The sequence below is a fragment of the Marmota monax genome, unplaced genomic scaffold (assembly GCF_021218885.2).
Source record: "Marmota monax isolate L192 unplaced genomic scaffold, Marmota_monax_Labrador192_F-V1.1 WCK01_AAM20220418_F8-fsc00018, whole genome shotgun sequence".
In the NCBI taxonomy this organism is placed as follows: domain Eukaryota; kingdom Metazoa; phylum Chordata; class Mammalia; order Rodentia; family Sciuridae; genus Marmota; species Marmota monax.
The window spans coordinates 109,021-126,866 of record NW_026692201.1 but is presented as its reverse complement, the minus strand read 5'-3'; the positions used below and the strand labels follow the sequence as shown (position 1 = coordinate 126,866).

At 37.3% G+C, this 17,846-nt stretch overlaps 2 protein-coding genes and 1 pseudogene across 3 annotated transcripts in view; all 3 read left to right on the top strand.

Moving 5' to 3' along the window:
- Window positions 1-842: 842 nt before the first annotated feature.
- Window positions 843-15,919, top strand: S100z (S100 calcium binding protein Z). Of its 2 annotated transcripts, XM_046429049.2 has the most exons (4): window positions 864-956; window positions 2,135-2,170; window positions 12,448-12,644; window positions 14,633-15,919. In XM_046429049.2, the coding sequence occupies exons 3-4, from the start codon at window positions 12,504-12,506 to the stop codon at window positions 14,789-14,791; spliced, it is 300 nt and encodes a 99-aa protein (XP_046285005.1). In that variant the 5' UTR covers window positions 864-956; window positions 2,135-2,170; window positions 12,448-12,503; the 3' UTR covers window positions 14,792-15,919. The 2 variants fall into 2 exon arrangements, with proteins under 2 accessions (XP_046285014.1, XP_046285005.1); XM_046429058.2 differs by lacking the exon at window positions 2,135-2,170 and having other exon boundaries at window positions 843-956.
- The window catches only part of Crhbp (corticotropin releasing hormone binding protein), a 60,801-nt gene continuing 43,808 nt past the window's right edge, over window positions 854-17,846 (top strand). The window contains exon 1 of the mRNA XM_046429038.2: window positions 854-956. The gene's annotated coding sequence lies outside the window, so the exon portion shown is untranslated. The remainder of the gene's footprint in view (window positions 957-17,846) is intronic.
- LOC124082600 (eukaryotic translation initiation factor 4E-like) lies at window positions 5,766-6,930 on the top strand (annotated as a pseudogene).

Sequence of the window (17,846 nt, the reverse complement as noted above, 5' to 3'; positions counted from 1 at the left end):
GTAGAATGTTTGTCTAGTATGTGTGAAGCACTGGGCTTGATCCTCAGCATCACATAAAAATAAAATAAAGGTATTGTGTTCATCTATAACTAAAAAATATTTAAAATAAAATAAACATAACTATATACATTGCACCATTTTTTGAAAAACAGTTGTGTAAAAAGGACTCTAAAGTTTTAACGAAGTATAGTAGTTTCCATTGTGCAGAAGAATTTACCTCCAAACATTTATTATCTCATACAATTTCGTTGGCACAAGAATTTGGGAGCTGTTTAGTTCTGGTTCTGACTTTCAGTTTCTCAGAAGTTTGTGCTGTGGCCATCTGAAGGCATGCCCATGGCTGGGAATCCGCTTCTAAAATGGTTCATCACAGGCCTTTCAAGTTGGTGCTGGCTGTGGGTAGGAGACCCCAATTTTTCATAATGTGGATCTCTCCATGGGGCTTCTTGGCTGTCCTTACAAAGTGACAGCTGGTTTTCTCCAGGACAAGGGACCTAAGAGGAAGCAAAGTAGTAGCCAGGAAGTCGTTTATACTCTAGACTTAAGAGTTTCACTACTTAGAGTTTTCACTACTTTAGGAGCAAAAGTCGGCTCTATTTTAAGAGGAAAGAATTATCTAGGTGAGAATACCTGAAGACGATGGACACTGGGGACCATTGTGAAGGCTGGCCACCATTGGAACGTTGTTTAGGCTTCCTTGCTGAGAAGGAGTATAGTTTCATTTGGCAATGGCAGTGTAATTGTTGGACTTGCTAATAGCTAGTCATTGGGGGTGGGTACTAGGCATTAAACTCAGGGACACTCAACCACTAAGCCACATCCCCAGCCCTATGTTTTTTTTTGTATTTTATTTAGAGACAGAGTCTCACTGAGTTGCTTAGCACCTCTCCATTGCTGAGGCTGCCTTTGAACTTGGGATCCTCCTGTCTCAGCCTCCCAAGCTGCTGAGATTACAGGTAAGTGCCACTGCACAGGGCTAATGGCTAGTCTATGAGCTGAGGTTCAGACCTCTGGCATAGTTGTATGCCACTTGCCCAAACACATTTTACATGCTTATTTTTAGTCTAGCCAATCTGACTAGCTAAGGTTCAGATCAAAATTTGTCTATTTCCTTTGACCCAAGAATAAATTTGAACAAATTAATAAGCGATTGGGTTTTACTTCTTGGCAATCACCTATAAAAACTGTTTCACTTTCTATTTTCAGAAAAAGAATTTCCTTAGCTATCTTCTCCAAGTAACTATTACAATGTTACTAGCCTTCATAGTTAGGGAACTTTTTATTCCTTTAGTATTGCTTAGGCCTTCATCTGACTGTAGCAGTGACAAAAAGCAAGTGGTCAGTTTCTCCTCAATTGAAGCTCTCCCACATACTCAGTGTTCTTAAACTACTTTCTTTCCTCCGATAAAACAGTTTCATTTTGTTAACTTTTTTCCTCATGCTGAGAGGGATAGGTGTGTGTGTGTGTGTGTGTGTGTGTGTGTGTGTGTGTGATAGTTTGGATCCCCCAAAGGCCCATGGACTAATGGCTTGGTCCCAGCTTGGTGGTAATGGGAGGTGCTGGAACCTTTAAGAGGTGGAGTCTAGTGGGAGGTCTTAGGTTATTGGGGGTGTATCTTAGAAGGGGACTGTGGGTCTTGAGTCTCTTGTTCTCTGTCTCATTTCTCCACCATGAAGTGAGTGTGCTCTGATGTGCTTTCCTGCTGTGATATGCTATCTTGACATAGGCCCAAAGCAATAGGGCCAATCGGTCATGGACTGAAACAGCAATCCAAAATAAAATTTCTTTCTTTTTTTTTAAATATTTATTTTTTAGTTTTCAGTGGACACAACATCTTTGTTTGTATGTGGTGCTGAGGATCGAACCCAGGCAGCACGCATGCCAGGCGAGCGCGCTACCGCTTGAGCCACATCCCCAGCCCAAATTTCTTTCTTTTTAAGTTATTTATCTCAGTTATCTGTTACAGTCACAGAAACCTAACAAAATGTGTGTATGAATAAATGTTTTATTAAGAAACATTTCAAATATAAAAAAAATTAAAAAAATAGGATAGTTTCATGAGCTCCCATGTTTATATTTAATAATTGAATGACTTATGACCAACCTTTTTTTTAATGTCTTCCCCCTTCCAAGGTATCATCTTCCTCCCACCCAAGGAGTTATTTTGAAGTAAGTTGCAAAAATCTTCTCATTTCATCCAGGGAAAAAGGTGTTCAGCTTATGAAAGGAAAATTAATCTCTAAACTTTTTCCTTTAAAATTCCTTTTCTCTTTGACTCTCAGCTTTAGACCATGGATTAAAAGCAAGATAAACTACCTGTGATTCAGCAGACAACTCAGGCATGGGAGACATCATTTAAAGATGAGAAAATACTTTCTGTAGTCCCTAGAGCAGAGCTGTCTGTCTTTTCTGGCAGAAAAGTGTGGCAAAAGTTCTAAACCTGTTTTTCTGGGCCATGTAGAGTAGGAGGAAAAGTCTGCAGTCAAGGCTCTCCTTGAAGTTCCTTCAGGAGCCTTTGACCTTCACTTCCTTGCCTAAATTATTTTTCTGAAAGAAAAATACCAGTGCCTATGCATACATGAAAGCACTGATCCTTACACAATTTTTAGAATAGATTTTTAAAAAAAAATTTTTTTTTAAAGAAAGAAAACTAAGCCAGTTGCAGTGGCACATGCCTGTAATCCCACGGACTTGGCCATAAGCAACTTAGCGAGACCCTGCTCAAAAATAAAATATAAAAAGGGCTGGGGATGTAGTTCAGTGGTGAAGCATTCCTGAGTTCAATCCCCGGTACCAGACCAGAAAAAAAAAAAAAAAAAAAAAAGGAGAACTTGAAGGTCATAGCCTAAGGTTGCTATTTTACACTTGTGAAAGAGGAGGCTTGGCTATATCACATAACTTGTGGTTTGTTCAGCATTTAGTAATATCTATAATGTATTTTTCAGTATATTTTGAGCATTTGTCTTGAATTTTGTCTCACAGACTGTATCCAGCACTGGAAAGTAGTTGGTGCTTAACAGTGTATATGAAAGGGGCTTTATAAACTAGCAATTTTGAATTTAGAAATTTTATGATGTTTTATTTTTTTTTTCTGCAGGTGATTACTTAACAAGCAATACTTAAATTTCTTCAAAATCAAATTATTTTTTATGATAAGTTTTAAAATTCAACATTATACTTTAAAAGAGACTGTCCTAATGTGGAGATGTTTACAATTTTAAATAGGGTATTATTACAATTAATGTTTTAGTTGAAAATGGAACTTATAAGCAGTGTTACATAATTGCTGAATAACCCATAATTCTATTAAATAACTATGATGTCTAATTTCCTTTCTCTTCTATTGCTATACAAAATTTATCCATCATAGTATACATAGGCTTTTTATGTTGTTATTTTCGCTTACCATTTTACTGAAAAGATTTTTGTATGTTTCCATAGTCTTTATCATTCTAGTTTTAAATGGCTACACTTTTTTGTCAAACAAACATGTGTTTGATCCTTAGCTTTGCTACTATCTACTTTTGAGATTTGGGAGTTTCTTTTTCTGAAACAGTTCCAAGTGACATACAGTAAACTGCACATATTTATATTGTATACTTTGATATGTCTGACATATACATACTGTGAAACCATCACTACAATCAAGATAACAAATACATCTTTCACTTCCATGACTTTCTTCAAACCCTTTTGTAATCCTTCCCTCTCACTGTCATAATTGTTTGAGATTCATCCACATCATTGCTATGAAAATGATAGAATATTATAATTAAGTCGTATCGAGACAAAACCTGGAAACTCTTGGAAGGAATCAACTTGGCCTCCTATGTGACTCTTGTCTGGGCCCTAGAGCAGCTCTTCCTAAGGGCAAGCAGACCTTCCTGGGAACTGCAGCAATCTCAGGCAGCCAGGGTGTCTTTGGCCTGAGGAGGTAATGGTCATGTCCCAGTTAAGATGATAGGCTTATTTTCATGTATCTCTTTTCTTTCAGACTCCTTGGCCAAAGCCTCATTTTCAAATATCTTTACTCTTTGTCCCATCTTCATGGATTACTAGAACTAGCCACTCCCCCAATTATCCTTTAAACTCTTTCAAATCTTCTATTTCAATTTCCTCATTCTTTGCATGCTAATTTAGATATGAAGTCGGACATTTTGTCCCCAAGGATCATGACTTATGCCAAAAATTGAAGCATAAAACAGCAATAATTTATAGAGCAAACAAAGTACACAGCATAGCACTTCTGTGCTATGAAGGGGCCTGTCTCCCTTCCTTGAGATTTCATTTTTTTCCTGTACATTTGTGCTCCTAGCTGACAGAGCCTTTAGACATTACGTTTGTTTCTGAAAGGCTTCTCGAAGGGCACAAGCTGAGACTGGCTTATATCAAAGATAATCCCTGAAGAAGAGCCATGTGTTTTTGTTGTTGTTGTTATTGTTGTTGTTGGTTTTTTGTTTTGTTTTAATATTTTTTAGTTGTAGATGGACACAATACCTTTATTTATTTATATTTATGTGGTGCTGTCGATGTAACGCAGGGCCTTATACATGCTAGACAAGCGCTCTACTCCTAAGTCACAACCCACCCCAAGCCATATATTTTATAAATACAATTTCAAGCTTGCCCAGTGGCCTATGCCTGTTAATCCCAACAATTTGGGAGATTAAGACAGGAAAATCCCAAATCCAGGGTAGCCTCAGCAATTTAGCAAGGCTCTTAGGAATTTAGCAAGACCCTACCTCAAAGTAAAAAATAAAGACTACTTGTAATCCTAGTGGCCTGGGAGGCTGAAGCAGGAGGATCATAAGTTCAAAGCCAGCTTCAGCAACTCAGTGAGGCTCTAAGTAACTTAGTGAAATCCTGGCTCAAAATAAAAAATAAAAAAAGGGCTGGGGTTGTGTTTCTGTGGTTAATTGCCTCTTAGTTTAATCTCTGGTACCAATAAAAACAAAACAAAACAAAAAAGGCTGAGGATATAGCTCATCTGTAAAGCATCCCTGGGTTCAACCTCCAGTACCCCTAAAACAAAAACATGCAATTTCAAGTGCTTTCTGGAAATTAGAGGGCTCCAGATGCAGTTCTAGAGCCTAACATTAAGGGGCAGCATGTACCAAAGGTAACATTCAGCTCTGCCACAACCAGGCAGAAACGAAACCACCTTGTTTTTAAACTCTAGGAGCACCTGGGGTGTAGAAGCCAAATTTCCATCTCTTCAATAAAATTAGAGCATCACAATCTTCAGTATATTTTCTATTAAGAGTTTTACCTGCCAGCTGAATTCTCCAAGTGAATTATTCTGTGGTTGAATGTGATTTAAACACAATACTATAGAGTCCTACTGTATGATTTAGTGATTTTAAAGAATCTGTAATTTCAGCAACTTGCCCTGATAATATTTCAGTTCAAATTCAAACTATATTCATTGAAATGAATGCTGTTTGTCTGTCTCTCTGCCTTTAATGAGGCAATTTTCTAAGATGTGAAAAAAAATCAAATCATTATATGGATAGTTAAGCTAGACAAGGTTCAGCTCTTGGGAGACTTTACAGTTTCCATCTTTCATTTTTGGCTCATTAATCCATCCATCAGCAAGGATTTTAGAGCACGTTCACATGCCTGATCCTGTGCTAAGTGCTATGAAATGCTGAGATGAGCCAGACATCCACCCTGATAACAAGAATCATTTAATATTTAGGAAGTGGGGATTACAAGAATATGTGATAAATGAGAGATCTATCTAAAATGGTGACCGTGGAACCAATGGGCATTCTGGTTTTTTAAAATGATAAAAGTAAAACTTGGCAAGCAAACCTTTGATCTCTAAGTTTGATACTATTGAAGACTTTTGGGCTTTATACAACCATATCCAGTTGTCTAGTAATTTAATGCCTGGCTGTGACTACTCACTTTTTAAGGGTGGAATTGAGCCTATGTGGGAAGATGAGAAAAAAAAATGGGATGGAAGATGGCTCATACATTGAACAAACAGCAGCGACGAAGTGACCTCGATTGTTTTTTGGTTAGAGACACTGCTGGGCTTATTGGAAAATCTTTTGATAACTACAGTGATATGTATGTGAGCTGTTGTTAATGTTAGAGCTAATGGTGATAAGACAGCAATATGGACTACTGAATGTGAAAACAGAGAGGCTGTTACACACATGGGGAGAATCTATAGGGAAAGGTTAGGACTTCCTCCAAAGATAGTGATTGGTTATCAATCCCATGAAGACACAGCTACTAAGGGTGGCTTCACCACTAAAAATAGGTTTGTTGTTTAAGAAGACACCTTCTGAGTATTCTCACAGGAGACTGTGTCAAGCAATCAAGATTTGGGAACTGAACCAAATCCTCTTCAAAAGCAGAGTGAACTGCATTTAAATTTGATTCCATCTAAATGTTACTCAGATATAAGAGAAGTCTCATTCACCTTTGTCTTGTACTTCTGTGTTCATTGTTTTTTAAAAATTTTTATCATAGTGTCCACAACCCCAATCAAAGAATTACAGTCCACATCACCCCCAGAATCCATAAATGTGTTCCTGGCTCACTTGGTATTAGCTTAGTAGAATTACCATTACAAACATGTTTTACCCATTCACAATATTCAAAAGAACTTGCATTTCTATACCTTAATAGGAAAAAAATTGAGTTTCTGTTCCATTGTATGCAAGGGCACATTTTGCTAGTTTGAAAGAGTATGATACATACAGTTTTCTAGCAATTTTCTTTGTTTCTTTGTACAGCATTATCTTTGCTGTACTCTTGCTAATGCCTACTAGATTTTAATTTGTTTTTCTACTTGATAACATTAGCGATTCTGATTTCAGTTTTCTATTTGTTTTGATTTTGTTTTTTCCTCATGTAACATTGGTGAAGGATCCAGGAATATGACACAAAGGTGGAATAAAGATTAATTTTGTACATTCTTTGGTACTTTTTTGTTGTTTTTTGTAACTACAAAACTTTACTACAAATTTATGCATTTCATTCAAAGCAGTGATCTATGTTTGTGTGATTTTCCTAAACATAATTGTAGATTATAAAAATGTAACATCGTAATTACATTCCTAACTAGAATTAGTATGTCTGTTTTTGTATCTTTATGCTGTATTTTGACACTTAGTATTACTTAGGTTATTTTGCTTTGGTTAAAAATGGCTCAAGAATCAATAAATGGGCCTGAGGTTGTTGCTCAGAGGTAGAGCATTTGCCTAGCATGCGTGAGGCACTGGATTTGATCCTCAGCACCACATAAAAATAAAATAAAGATATTGTGTCCACCTATAACTAAAAGAAAAGAATTAATAAATGGGATGGATTCAAACTAAAAAGTTTTTTTCTTAGCAACAGAAACAATCAGTGAGGTGAGTAGAGAGCCTACAGAATGGGAGCAAATCTTTACCATAAGCACATCAGATAGAGCACTAATCTCTAGGATATATAAAGCACTCAAAACCCTTAACACCCCCAAAAAAACAAATAACCCAATCAATAAATGGGCCAAGGAACTAAACAGACACTGCTTAGAAGAGGATATACAATCATCAACAAACATATGAAAAAAATGTCAACATCTCTAGCAATTAGAGAAATGCAAATCAAAAGTACTCAAGATTTCATCTCACTACAATCAGAATGGCAGCTGTCAAGAATACAAACAACATGTGTTGGTGAGGATGTGGGAAAAAAGGCACACTCATACATTGCTGGTGGACTGCAAATTGATGCAGCCAATCTGGAAATCAGCATGGAGATTCCTTGGAAAACTTGGAATGGAACCACCATTTGACCCAGATATCCCATTCCTCGGTTTATACCCAAAGGACTTAAAAACAGCATACTACAGGGACACAGTCACATCAGTGTTTATAGCAGCACAATTCACAATAGCTAAACTGTGGAACCAACATAGAGGCCCCTCAGTAGATGAATGGATAAGGAAACTTTGATATATATACACAATGGAATATTACTCAGATTAAAAGATAATAAAATCATGGCATTTGCAGGTAAATGGATGGAGTTGGAGAATATAATGCTAAGTGAAGTAAGCCAATCCCATAAAAACCAAAGGCCAAATGTTTTCTTTGATATGAGGATGCTGACTCATAAGGGCAATGAGGGGGTGGCATGGGAGGAATGGAGGAATTTTAGATAGGGCAAAGAGGAGAGAGGGCCTAGAGAGGGGGCATGGGGGTAAGAAAGCTGGTATAATGAGTTAGAAATCATTACCCAACGTACATGTATGAAGACGCGAATGGTGTGAAAATACTTTGTGTACAAACAGTGACTTGCCAAATTGTGCTCTGTATGTGTAATATGAAACGAATTGCATTCTGCCATCATGTATAACAAATTAGAATAAAAAAATAATTTAATTTTAAGAAAAGCTCAAGTAGAAAAGCAGTCCCATTCATATTATGATAGTGTACAAAACTGTAAATAAAATGTGTACAGTGAATTGTCTTAAAAAAAAAAAAAGAATATGTGAGAAATGCAATGATTTTAAAAAACTCAAAAAGACGAAGAGGCAGGGCTTGGTGGTCCATACCTGTACTCCCAGTGACTAAGGAGACTGAGGCAGGAGGATTATAAGTTCAAGGTTGGCCTGGGCAATTCAGTGAAAACCTATTAAAATTGTGTGTACGTGTGCGTGTATATATACATATAGGTATATATATATATATATATATATATATATATATACATACATACATATATAAACCTATATACCTATATGTATGTATATATACACATGTATATATACATTTTATATACATACATATTATATATAGAAATGTCTAGGGATGTAGCTCAGTTGTAGAGCACCCCTGGTTCAATCTCCATACTGTGAAAAAAGACAAAGAAAGAGATACGGCAGGGCATAAGGGAGGACAAAGTAGGCACCTATTAGAGGAAGGGAGAAAGGAAGAGTACAGAAAAATGTGCAAGAGGAAGTGATAATCTGAAAAGCTTCTTCAAGAAGTCAAGGATGAACATTCCAGGCAGGGAACCCAGAACATGCAAAGGCCCAGAAGAATGAGACAGCCCAACATTCTGGTCAGTTTACAGGTAGTGCCAGATCTCTGACTGCCCAGGAGTGCAGTTGTTGATTTTTATTTTAAGTGCTTTTTATTTGTGTGGTACTGGGGATCCAGCCCAGAGTCTTGGGCATGCTAGGCAAGCACTCTACCTCTGAGCTATTCCCCCAAACCACGTTTGTATTTTTAGATCAACTACTCTGACAGAAGAATGGAGGTGCAGACAGACTGTAGAGAGAGCACAGATGAAACTGGTACAGTGATAGAGATTAAAAAGTATATATACTATGAGATGCTGAAGGTGGTGAAGATTGGAGGGGAATAAACAATTTCAACTGATATTTTTAAATGGTGAAAGAAGCCGGGGTGACCTGTGGAACTGGATGACTGAGATGGTCTGTACAAGAGGAGAGCAGGTTTAGGTGAGATGAAGGGGAAGAATGTTACTTTGATCCTAGTCAAATTTGGAAAGCTTATGGGACACTGAAGAAGGAATAGGTCCAATAGGCAATTGGACAGATCATTCTGGAGCTTGGCAGAGAGACCTGGGCAGAGAGACCTGGGGAGTGATTGAGATTATGGAAGTAGTTGAGACTATGGGGGAGAGTTGGAAAGTATAAATGCTTTTAAAAAATGAGGAGGAAGCCCAGAAATGTGTGGCCACAAAGCTGTAGGGGCATTCTTGGATAGGAAAACTCAACATAAAAAGATATCTGGGGCTGGGGATGTAGCTCAGTGGTAGAGCACTTGCCTAGCATGTGTGAGGCACTGGGTTCAATTCTCAGCACCACCTATAAATAAGTAAAATAAAGGTCTATCAACAACTAAAAAAAATATTTAAAAAGAAAAAAAAAGATATCTGTATTTCCTGCATTCTTTGTATCTAATACACTCCAATAAAAATAGAAATAGGGTTTGCTACAAGGACAATATTCTTCTCTCATGTTTACACAGGTCCTGGTGTGATAGAAGTCTGATAAATATTTCTTGACTCTTTGTTAGTACATCCTTCCACACAGAATAATATACAAATTTAATGAAGAATAGGGTAGATCTAAATGTGCCAATAGAGAAAGTTTTCTAAGATACAATAAGTGAAAAAAGGGGGAATATATTTTAATGTTGCTTATGTATATGCACATTTAAGAATATGTATGTAATAGTTATATGAGTAACATGTAAAAATTTTTTCCATAAAGATAACACTGATGACATAGCATATCAGTTATTACACTCAAGGAATATAGCTCATTTAATCCTTCCAATTGGGCACAAATTACAGTTATGCCCCGCCCAAAAAATATTTATTTTTTAGGTGTAGTTGGACACAATACCTTTATTTTATTTATTTATTTTTATGTGGTGCTGAGGATCGAACCCAGGGCCTCACAAGTGCTAGGCGAGTACTCTACTGCTGAGCTACAAGCCCAGCCCCAAAGTTATGCATCTTTATACCTCTTGGGAAACTGAGGCACAGAGTGATAAGGATCACACAACTCATTAATGGCAGAGCTGAGAATTAAAGCCAAAAATAACTCCAAAATACTGTCTGAGAGAGGAGAATATTAACAGGAAAATGTTAACTGAGAGGCTCTAGGATAGTGAATGGTAGAAAGAGAATTTTACTTTATTTTATACTCATTTATATTCAAAATATGATTATTTTATCACGTGCATTATTACCTTAATAATATATTAAAAGTATTTTTGAGACTTGAACTTCAGGCATCTCCAGGGACCTCACAAGATGGTTTCAGTGGAGTGCCCTGGCATTAAGATGGGAAGTGAACTGGCTGGTTGAATGTTCATCTAGACAGGCTGTTTCAAAGGAAATAGAAAGGAGATATCCCCGCTTTCCATGTAATTAAATTTCAGTACTGAAAAAGGGACAGACAGCATTTAAAAGCACAGTGGCCAATTTCTGGTTTTGGTTTTTTTCAGGGACTTTTTTTCTTTTTTAAGTTTTTCTCATTTAGAAATCTCCCATTATAGATTAATGCAGACACGATTGCTTTGCAGTTTTGTTTCTTCCTTTTTTTCTTTGTTTGTGTTTTGTTTTTTGATTATAACTGAAAAAGATAAATCAATGAAAAAGGTATAACATGAGAAGTCTTATGCCCAACAACTCTGTTCTTTTTTGGGGGGTGGGTTTGCAATAAACTATGTGAATACATCTTCTTTGCATAGATTCTTTGGGGGCAAGGCTGGTTTCTGTTTGGAAGATTGGAAAGGACCAAGGAAAAAGAGGAATCCATTGTCAAACCATTGTTCACAAGTGGCATTACAGAAGTTGAGGAAGAATATCATGGCAGAGGGTGTGGCAGAGGAAAGCTGCTCATTCCATGGCTGGTGGGAAGGAGAGGGAGAAGGAAAGAGCACACAAGAGAGAGACAGCTAGGAGGCAACCACCCTGTTTTATCAATAATGCCTTGTAGCAGCTATCAGTGAGTTACTTAGTGATTTTTTTTAAACTTTTATTTATTTATTTGTATGGGTGCTGAGGATTGAACCCAGTGCCTCATGTGTGCTAGGCAAGTGCTCTTCCTCTGAGCCAAAACTACAGCCCCTACTTTGGTGATTCTTCAGGCACACACAAGCTTATATATACATACATTTTTATTTTATTTTATTTACTTATTTATTTTTACACAGGATTACTTCTTTAAACCTGTGATGTGATCACTCCATCAGCACATGAAGAACTTTCTCTCTATTGGCTTTGCTAAGGAGTCTCCTGGCTTGAATAAATGTTTTGCCTTTGCTCCTCTATTTTTAGAGTTCTTTCTAGACATCAACTTACTAGCAACTAACAAATTTCTAGCCTCACTCCCCTATGAGAGGAAGGAAAGGAAACCTCTCTCCTTCTCCCCTTCTCACAATGGGTGCCAGCCTTCCTTGATGGCCCTTGGGGCAGCAGTTCACACCTGTTCATTCTGCTGATTAAAAACAGGAACCTCCAGATGAATCTCTTGTCACTGGCAATTTTCATTTGTTGGGAACAGGTGTGTGGGGGTGGAAGCCCAAGTATAAATGCTCATAGTTTAATTGTAAGCACCTGTTGACAGAGCTGTGTACTGGCTGACTAGGTAGAGATAGGTATTTTCTTTATATTTATTTTTAATCCTACATTTTACATGACTCTGTGCTTGTTTTCTAGTTGCTAACTTATGAACATGCTGAAACTGCTACATTGTGAGGAGTGAGAGGGTATTAGAGAGAAGAAACGTACCACCTGCAAATTTTCATTTGCAGCTTATTCTAGAAGGGGCAGACGCTGTCTTTAATGGAAAATCATTATGGTTTAGCAACCATCACTTGTGTAGTGGGGTGACTCAGGAGATGGTATTATATTGTTTTCATGAAAGTATTGATGCTCCCCATCTGCTTCTTTTGAACAAGTGCCTCCTCCCTGAGTTTGGTGGTCTGCTTCTGGAGTGGTCAGTTCTTCTGCTGACATGCCCACCCAGCTGGAGATGGCCATGGACACCATGATTAGAATCTTCCACCGGTACTCCTGCAAGGAAGGGGACAGATTCAAGCTCAACAAGGGGGAACTGAAGCTGCTTTTGCAGCGAGAGCTCACAGAATTCCTCTCGGTGAGTCACAGTTTTTCTGCCACATTTTGCTGAGGGTGGATGAGGTATGAGTTCAGGGACAGCCTTTAGGTATAAACTGTCCTATGATTCTGATGCAAACATTGTAATTTGTATTGAGATTCAAGATGTATGGGAAACAAACACTAGAGACATTTTTTCCTGTGTATCCTGGTGTGTTCCCTTTTCCATACTGCCTGGGGTGAGGGCTTTTAAGTGTGGACAATTATATTGAGATTTTCATCAATTATTCAACATTCTGGTGCAGCAATAAATTATATAGCTAGTTATGCCAGGGATGATAATTATTATTAGTTATAGCTACTTAAAACTAGTTATAGCTAGTTATATAGGAGCTTTTCCCAATTGTTTATAAATTAACATTGTGTTGGCCCTGAGATAAAGTCCCGAGAACCTTGTGAGGTGATGGTAAAATTTCTAGTGAATGACAAATACTTACCAGAGCTTTGTCAGCCAAGCACAAGCTAATTGGGATTGATGAAAAGGATGTGTCTGGCTGAGAAACAGATGGGTGGCAAACAGATTCACATCTCAAAATAGCCAGGAGCCCAATAATCTAAACATTAAACTTTATAGTAGAATGCGCAGGCTCCCTCTGAGTAAAACACTTTGTTCTGATGTTTATGAAATTGCCTTGAACTGATTTCCAACACAATGTACTGTTGCATATTATTTTGTCCCAACCCGGTATTAAGATCACAGATAGTAATTATAACACATTTTTCTCCCTGTCCTCTATGGCAAAAGCTTAAAGTAAAACAATTTCAAGGGCTGGGGTTGTGGCTCCGCCGTAGTGTACATTCGAGGCCCTGGGTTCAATCCTCAGCACCACATAAAAATAAATAAATAAAGGTATCGAATACATCTACAACTAAAAAAATAAAAATATTTAAAAAAAACAATTTCAACATAGTAATCCTTTGAAATCTCTTTTTAGTAATTTTAGGAGTCTATAGGAACTGTCTTTCTCTCAATTTCATTTCGGCTACTGTATTGTTTGGAATAAAAAATTCAATTGGTCAAACCTGACACATTGCTCTATTCAAGTGAAATTTATAATTGTTTTGATGAAGTTGATTTTGATCAATTATACTCAAAGCTCCAATTATTTAATGGTTATCAGGTAATGAGGGATTCTTGGAGGAAATTAACTGCTTTTAGAAATATTTCTCATCACCCACTAATCATAGGAGAGGCAGGTTTTCCCGGTCTCACCCCTCATGATCTTGATCTCTTAGGTGAGTTTCCTGCTTTTCTTTCTGCCTATAAAATGCAGCCATTCTTATAATTTCTACCCTTGATGGATGCCTCTTTTTTGTGTGTCAGACATTTTGCTTAGTGAGACTCCCAAATGGAATAGTTTATATCCCATGAAATACTTGGGACATATTCATATTAAAAATTTACCTGTTGTTTATCTAAAATTCAAATTTAACTGGATGTCCTATAATTTTGTTGGGTAAATAGAGTGATCTTGCTGCTAAGCACTTTCAAAAGTGTATTGAAGTATCCCCAAAATGCAGGTAGATAACTCTCCCCATTTTATAAACAAGAAAATCTTAAAATGTTAAATGATTCCTCAAAATCCTATTTTCAGTAAGTGGTACAGCCCCTCACTGTCCCTTTTGATTTTAAAGCTACTGTTTCCAAGTTACCTATATCCCAGTGTCCTGACTTGTGGGTGTCCTGTAAATGTGTTTGTAACATCAGTATCTCCCTTGATCAGTCACTGTTTGCTCTTCTTGATCATCAGGTCTGAGTCTGCATTATATAGATCTGGAACAAAAACTGCCTTATTTAGAATGTGTGCCTGGCTCAAATTTTCTTGCAAACAAGCTCTTGGGATTTGTCTTTAGCTACTAAAAATGGATTTTTAAAACTTTAAATATAAATAAAATGAAGATGTAATTTCAATCGTCATCATGAATCTCAAAGCCTGGGAGTTAGAAATTTTCTTTTTTTCTTTTTAGTGCCAAAAGGATCCCCAGTTGGTTGATAAGATAATGCAGGACCTGGATGCCAATAAGGACAATGAAGTGGATTTTAATGAATTCGTGGTCATGGTGGCAGCTCTTACAGTTGCCTGTAATGATTACTTTGTAGAACAACTGAAGAAGAAAGGAAAATAAAGTAGTAAGCTAAACTAAAGGCAGAAATACATCCAAAGTTATTTAGTTATGGTTTATGTATATCCTTTAGCTCTACAGACACAGTGATATCACCTATGGTTATAATATGCATATAAAATTGCTAGCAATATTAAGTGTGTACTTTAATATACTGACTTTACATAGATATTCCAAAACTTATATTCCCTACTTGAAATTTTCCTATATTATTTAAGATGTTTTATGTATTTATTTGTCTGTCAAAAAGAGAACATTAGGGCTGGGGATATAGCTCAGAGGGTAGAGTGCTTGCCTTGCATGCACAAGGCCCTGGGTTTGATCCCGAGGACCAAAAAAAAAAAAAAAAAAAGAGAGAGAGAGAGAGAGAGAGAGAGAGAGAGAGAGAGACAGAACATCAAGGGGCTGGAGTTGTAGCTCAGTGGTAGCACACTTGCTTAGCATGTGTGAGGCACTGGGTTCAATTCTCAGCACTGCATATAAATAAATAAAATAAAGGTACAACTAACAAATCTACACACACACACACATACATACATTATATATATATTTTAAATTTATATATATAATTTTTAAAAAGAACATCAAAAGAAAATTTAATTACTTTCAAATGGGACTAGAACTTGGCAAATTTCTAAGTTAATCTCATCTTTTAAGTGTATTAGAGAAATTCCCACTCAATTAAAATAATCACCTTGTTCTCCCCACACTTTTGTGATTCTGTGTCTAGTGGAAGAAGCTGTGAGGATCTATAAGTAGGGAATTGCTGGCCTTTGCATGAGTCAGGTTAGGGAATGAATAAACTAGAGGGCTGGGTGATCAAGCCAAAAGAACTGGAGTCAGCATCTCTTGGGACTTGGTGTATAAACACTTCACCTTGCCTCCTGGGCTGGCTAATTCCGAGATAAGTGTTTTACATCATTTCCTAGTGCTTCCCCCTGGGATTAGGCTTCAGTAGGCCCTAGGAGGTCACCTTCTTTCCTTGTCTCATTACACTTCCCAAACCCATGTTTCTTGCATCTCTCAAATAAATGTTTGCATGAAAACCTTCACCTCAGTTTCTGCTTCTGGGGAACTCAAACTATAACAGATCCTTTTGGACAATTTTAATAAAAAGAGTGGTGTGGTTAACATTTATACTTCTAAATGATTTTCCTAGATACTGGGTGAAGACTACAGAGAGGGCAATCTGTAGAGGATAGAGACCTTTGAGAAGGCTGTTGCTATCTTCTGGGGGAAATGCTGGTGTCTCTAGCAAGGATTCTGGCAAAGGAAATGAACAGAAGCAGTTGAATGTGTTTTAGAGGAGGGACTGATAGGATTTGCTAACGGATACACAGTGCAGGATAACAGAGCAGCCCCTGCTATTTGCCTATCTGATATCTGTTCTATCTTTTTTCCACACAGCAGAACCCTGATTTGTGCAGGGTGGCAACATGCCCAGCTAAAATTCTTTATTTTCCAGCCTTTTGTAATGTTGGGGTGGGCCTTGTAATTCATTTCTGCACAATGAGAGATAAACAGAAGTCTGCTAGGAAATTCCTGTAATGTTTTGTTATTTCCATTATAGGCTCTATTTCTTCCACTTTATTAATATCTTTCTTTCTTTTCAACTGGAATGTTGATATGAGGCTGGAAGTGGGGCTGCCACCTTGCAACCATGAGGAAAGTGGAGAAGAAAGGCAGAAGTCTGGGACATCATTGTCATTGAGAAGGCACCATACAGACCTGATTGTCTGCCTCTGATCTCATTATGTTAAAAACATGACTGCCTTCTGGATTCTGTTGCATGCAGTAAAACACAATCTCTAATGATTACATTTTGGGCCAAGCAAATAATGTAAATTACTAAATGGGAAGTAGGGAGGAACAGATTTGCTATGAGGGCATGAGGTTGGGTAGGGGAGTCAATAGCTCTATTTGAGATGCTATTGGATATCCAAGGGGAGATATGAAACAGCAAGTTGCATATATGATATAGTCTAGAGCTGAGGGTAAAAAGGAACTTGGAAATACAGAGTTGATAGTTAAATATTAGCATCTACATGGTCTTAAGCTCTAGGATTAGAGGAGATCACTTTAGATGAGCATATACATAGTGAAGAAGAAAATTTCAATAGCTTGATTGGGAAAGGAGGAGCCAGCAAATGATCCAGCAAAGGCATGGAAATAGAAGAAAAACCAGGACTAAATGGTACTTTGGAAGCCTGGAGAAGAGAAAGTATTTGGAAAAGAAAAGAGGGTGAAATCCGCTGAGAGGAGAAGGAAGATGAGAAGGAAGACTTGACCACTAGATCCCACGAGGTATAGATCACCATGATTCAGTGATGATGGTAGGAGACTGATTCTGTTTACAAAAAAAGGCCCATCTCCCTACTTGGTAGGTATTAGATGCTCAATAAATATTTATGTCATGAACAAAAGAAGGAACTTATAAATTTTATGACTTTCTAGGGATAAGACCCATTGATTTTTCTCTTACCTAGAATAATATTTTTTTTTAACCTGCCTCCTGGGCAGATAGTTCAGGGAGAATTTAGAGAAAGAGCATGCAAGAGAAAGTATACCCTTACTTTTACTACTTGTGTGTCTTGAAAGAATGGAAGAAATTACAAGAAGGAAAAAAACTGAACATGTATTTTGGATGTATTTAGGCTTTTCTTACAAGTTGATGCATAGATCATGCAAGAGAGGGGCTGAATTGTTTTTCTTTTCTTTTTTTTTTTTGGCACTGGGGATTGAACCCAGGGGTACATAACCATTGAGCAACATCCCCAGCATTTTTTTTTTTTTTTTTGAGATAGGTGCTTACCAAGTTGCTTAAGGCCTTGCTAAGTTGCTGAGGCTGGCTTTGAATTTGTGATCCTCCTGCCTCAGCCTCTGAGTCACTGGAATTACAGATGTGTGAGGCCATGCCCAGCAAGGGTCTGAATGTTAATCAGGGGCTTTTAAACTTTATATTTTAATTTGGTCCAAGGTTTACATATTCTGAAATTGATCACCAAAATATGAAAAGTGAAACCGTAATTTCGTTCATGTTTCTAGGAATGACATTATC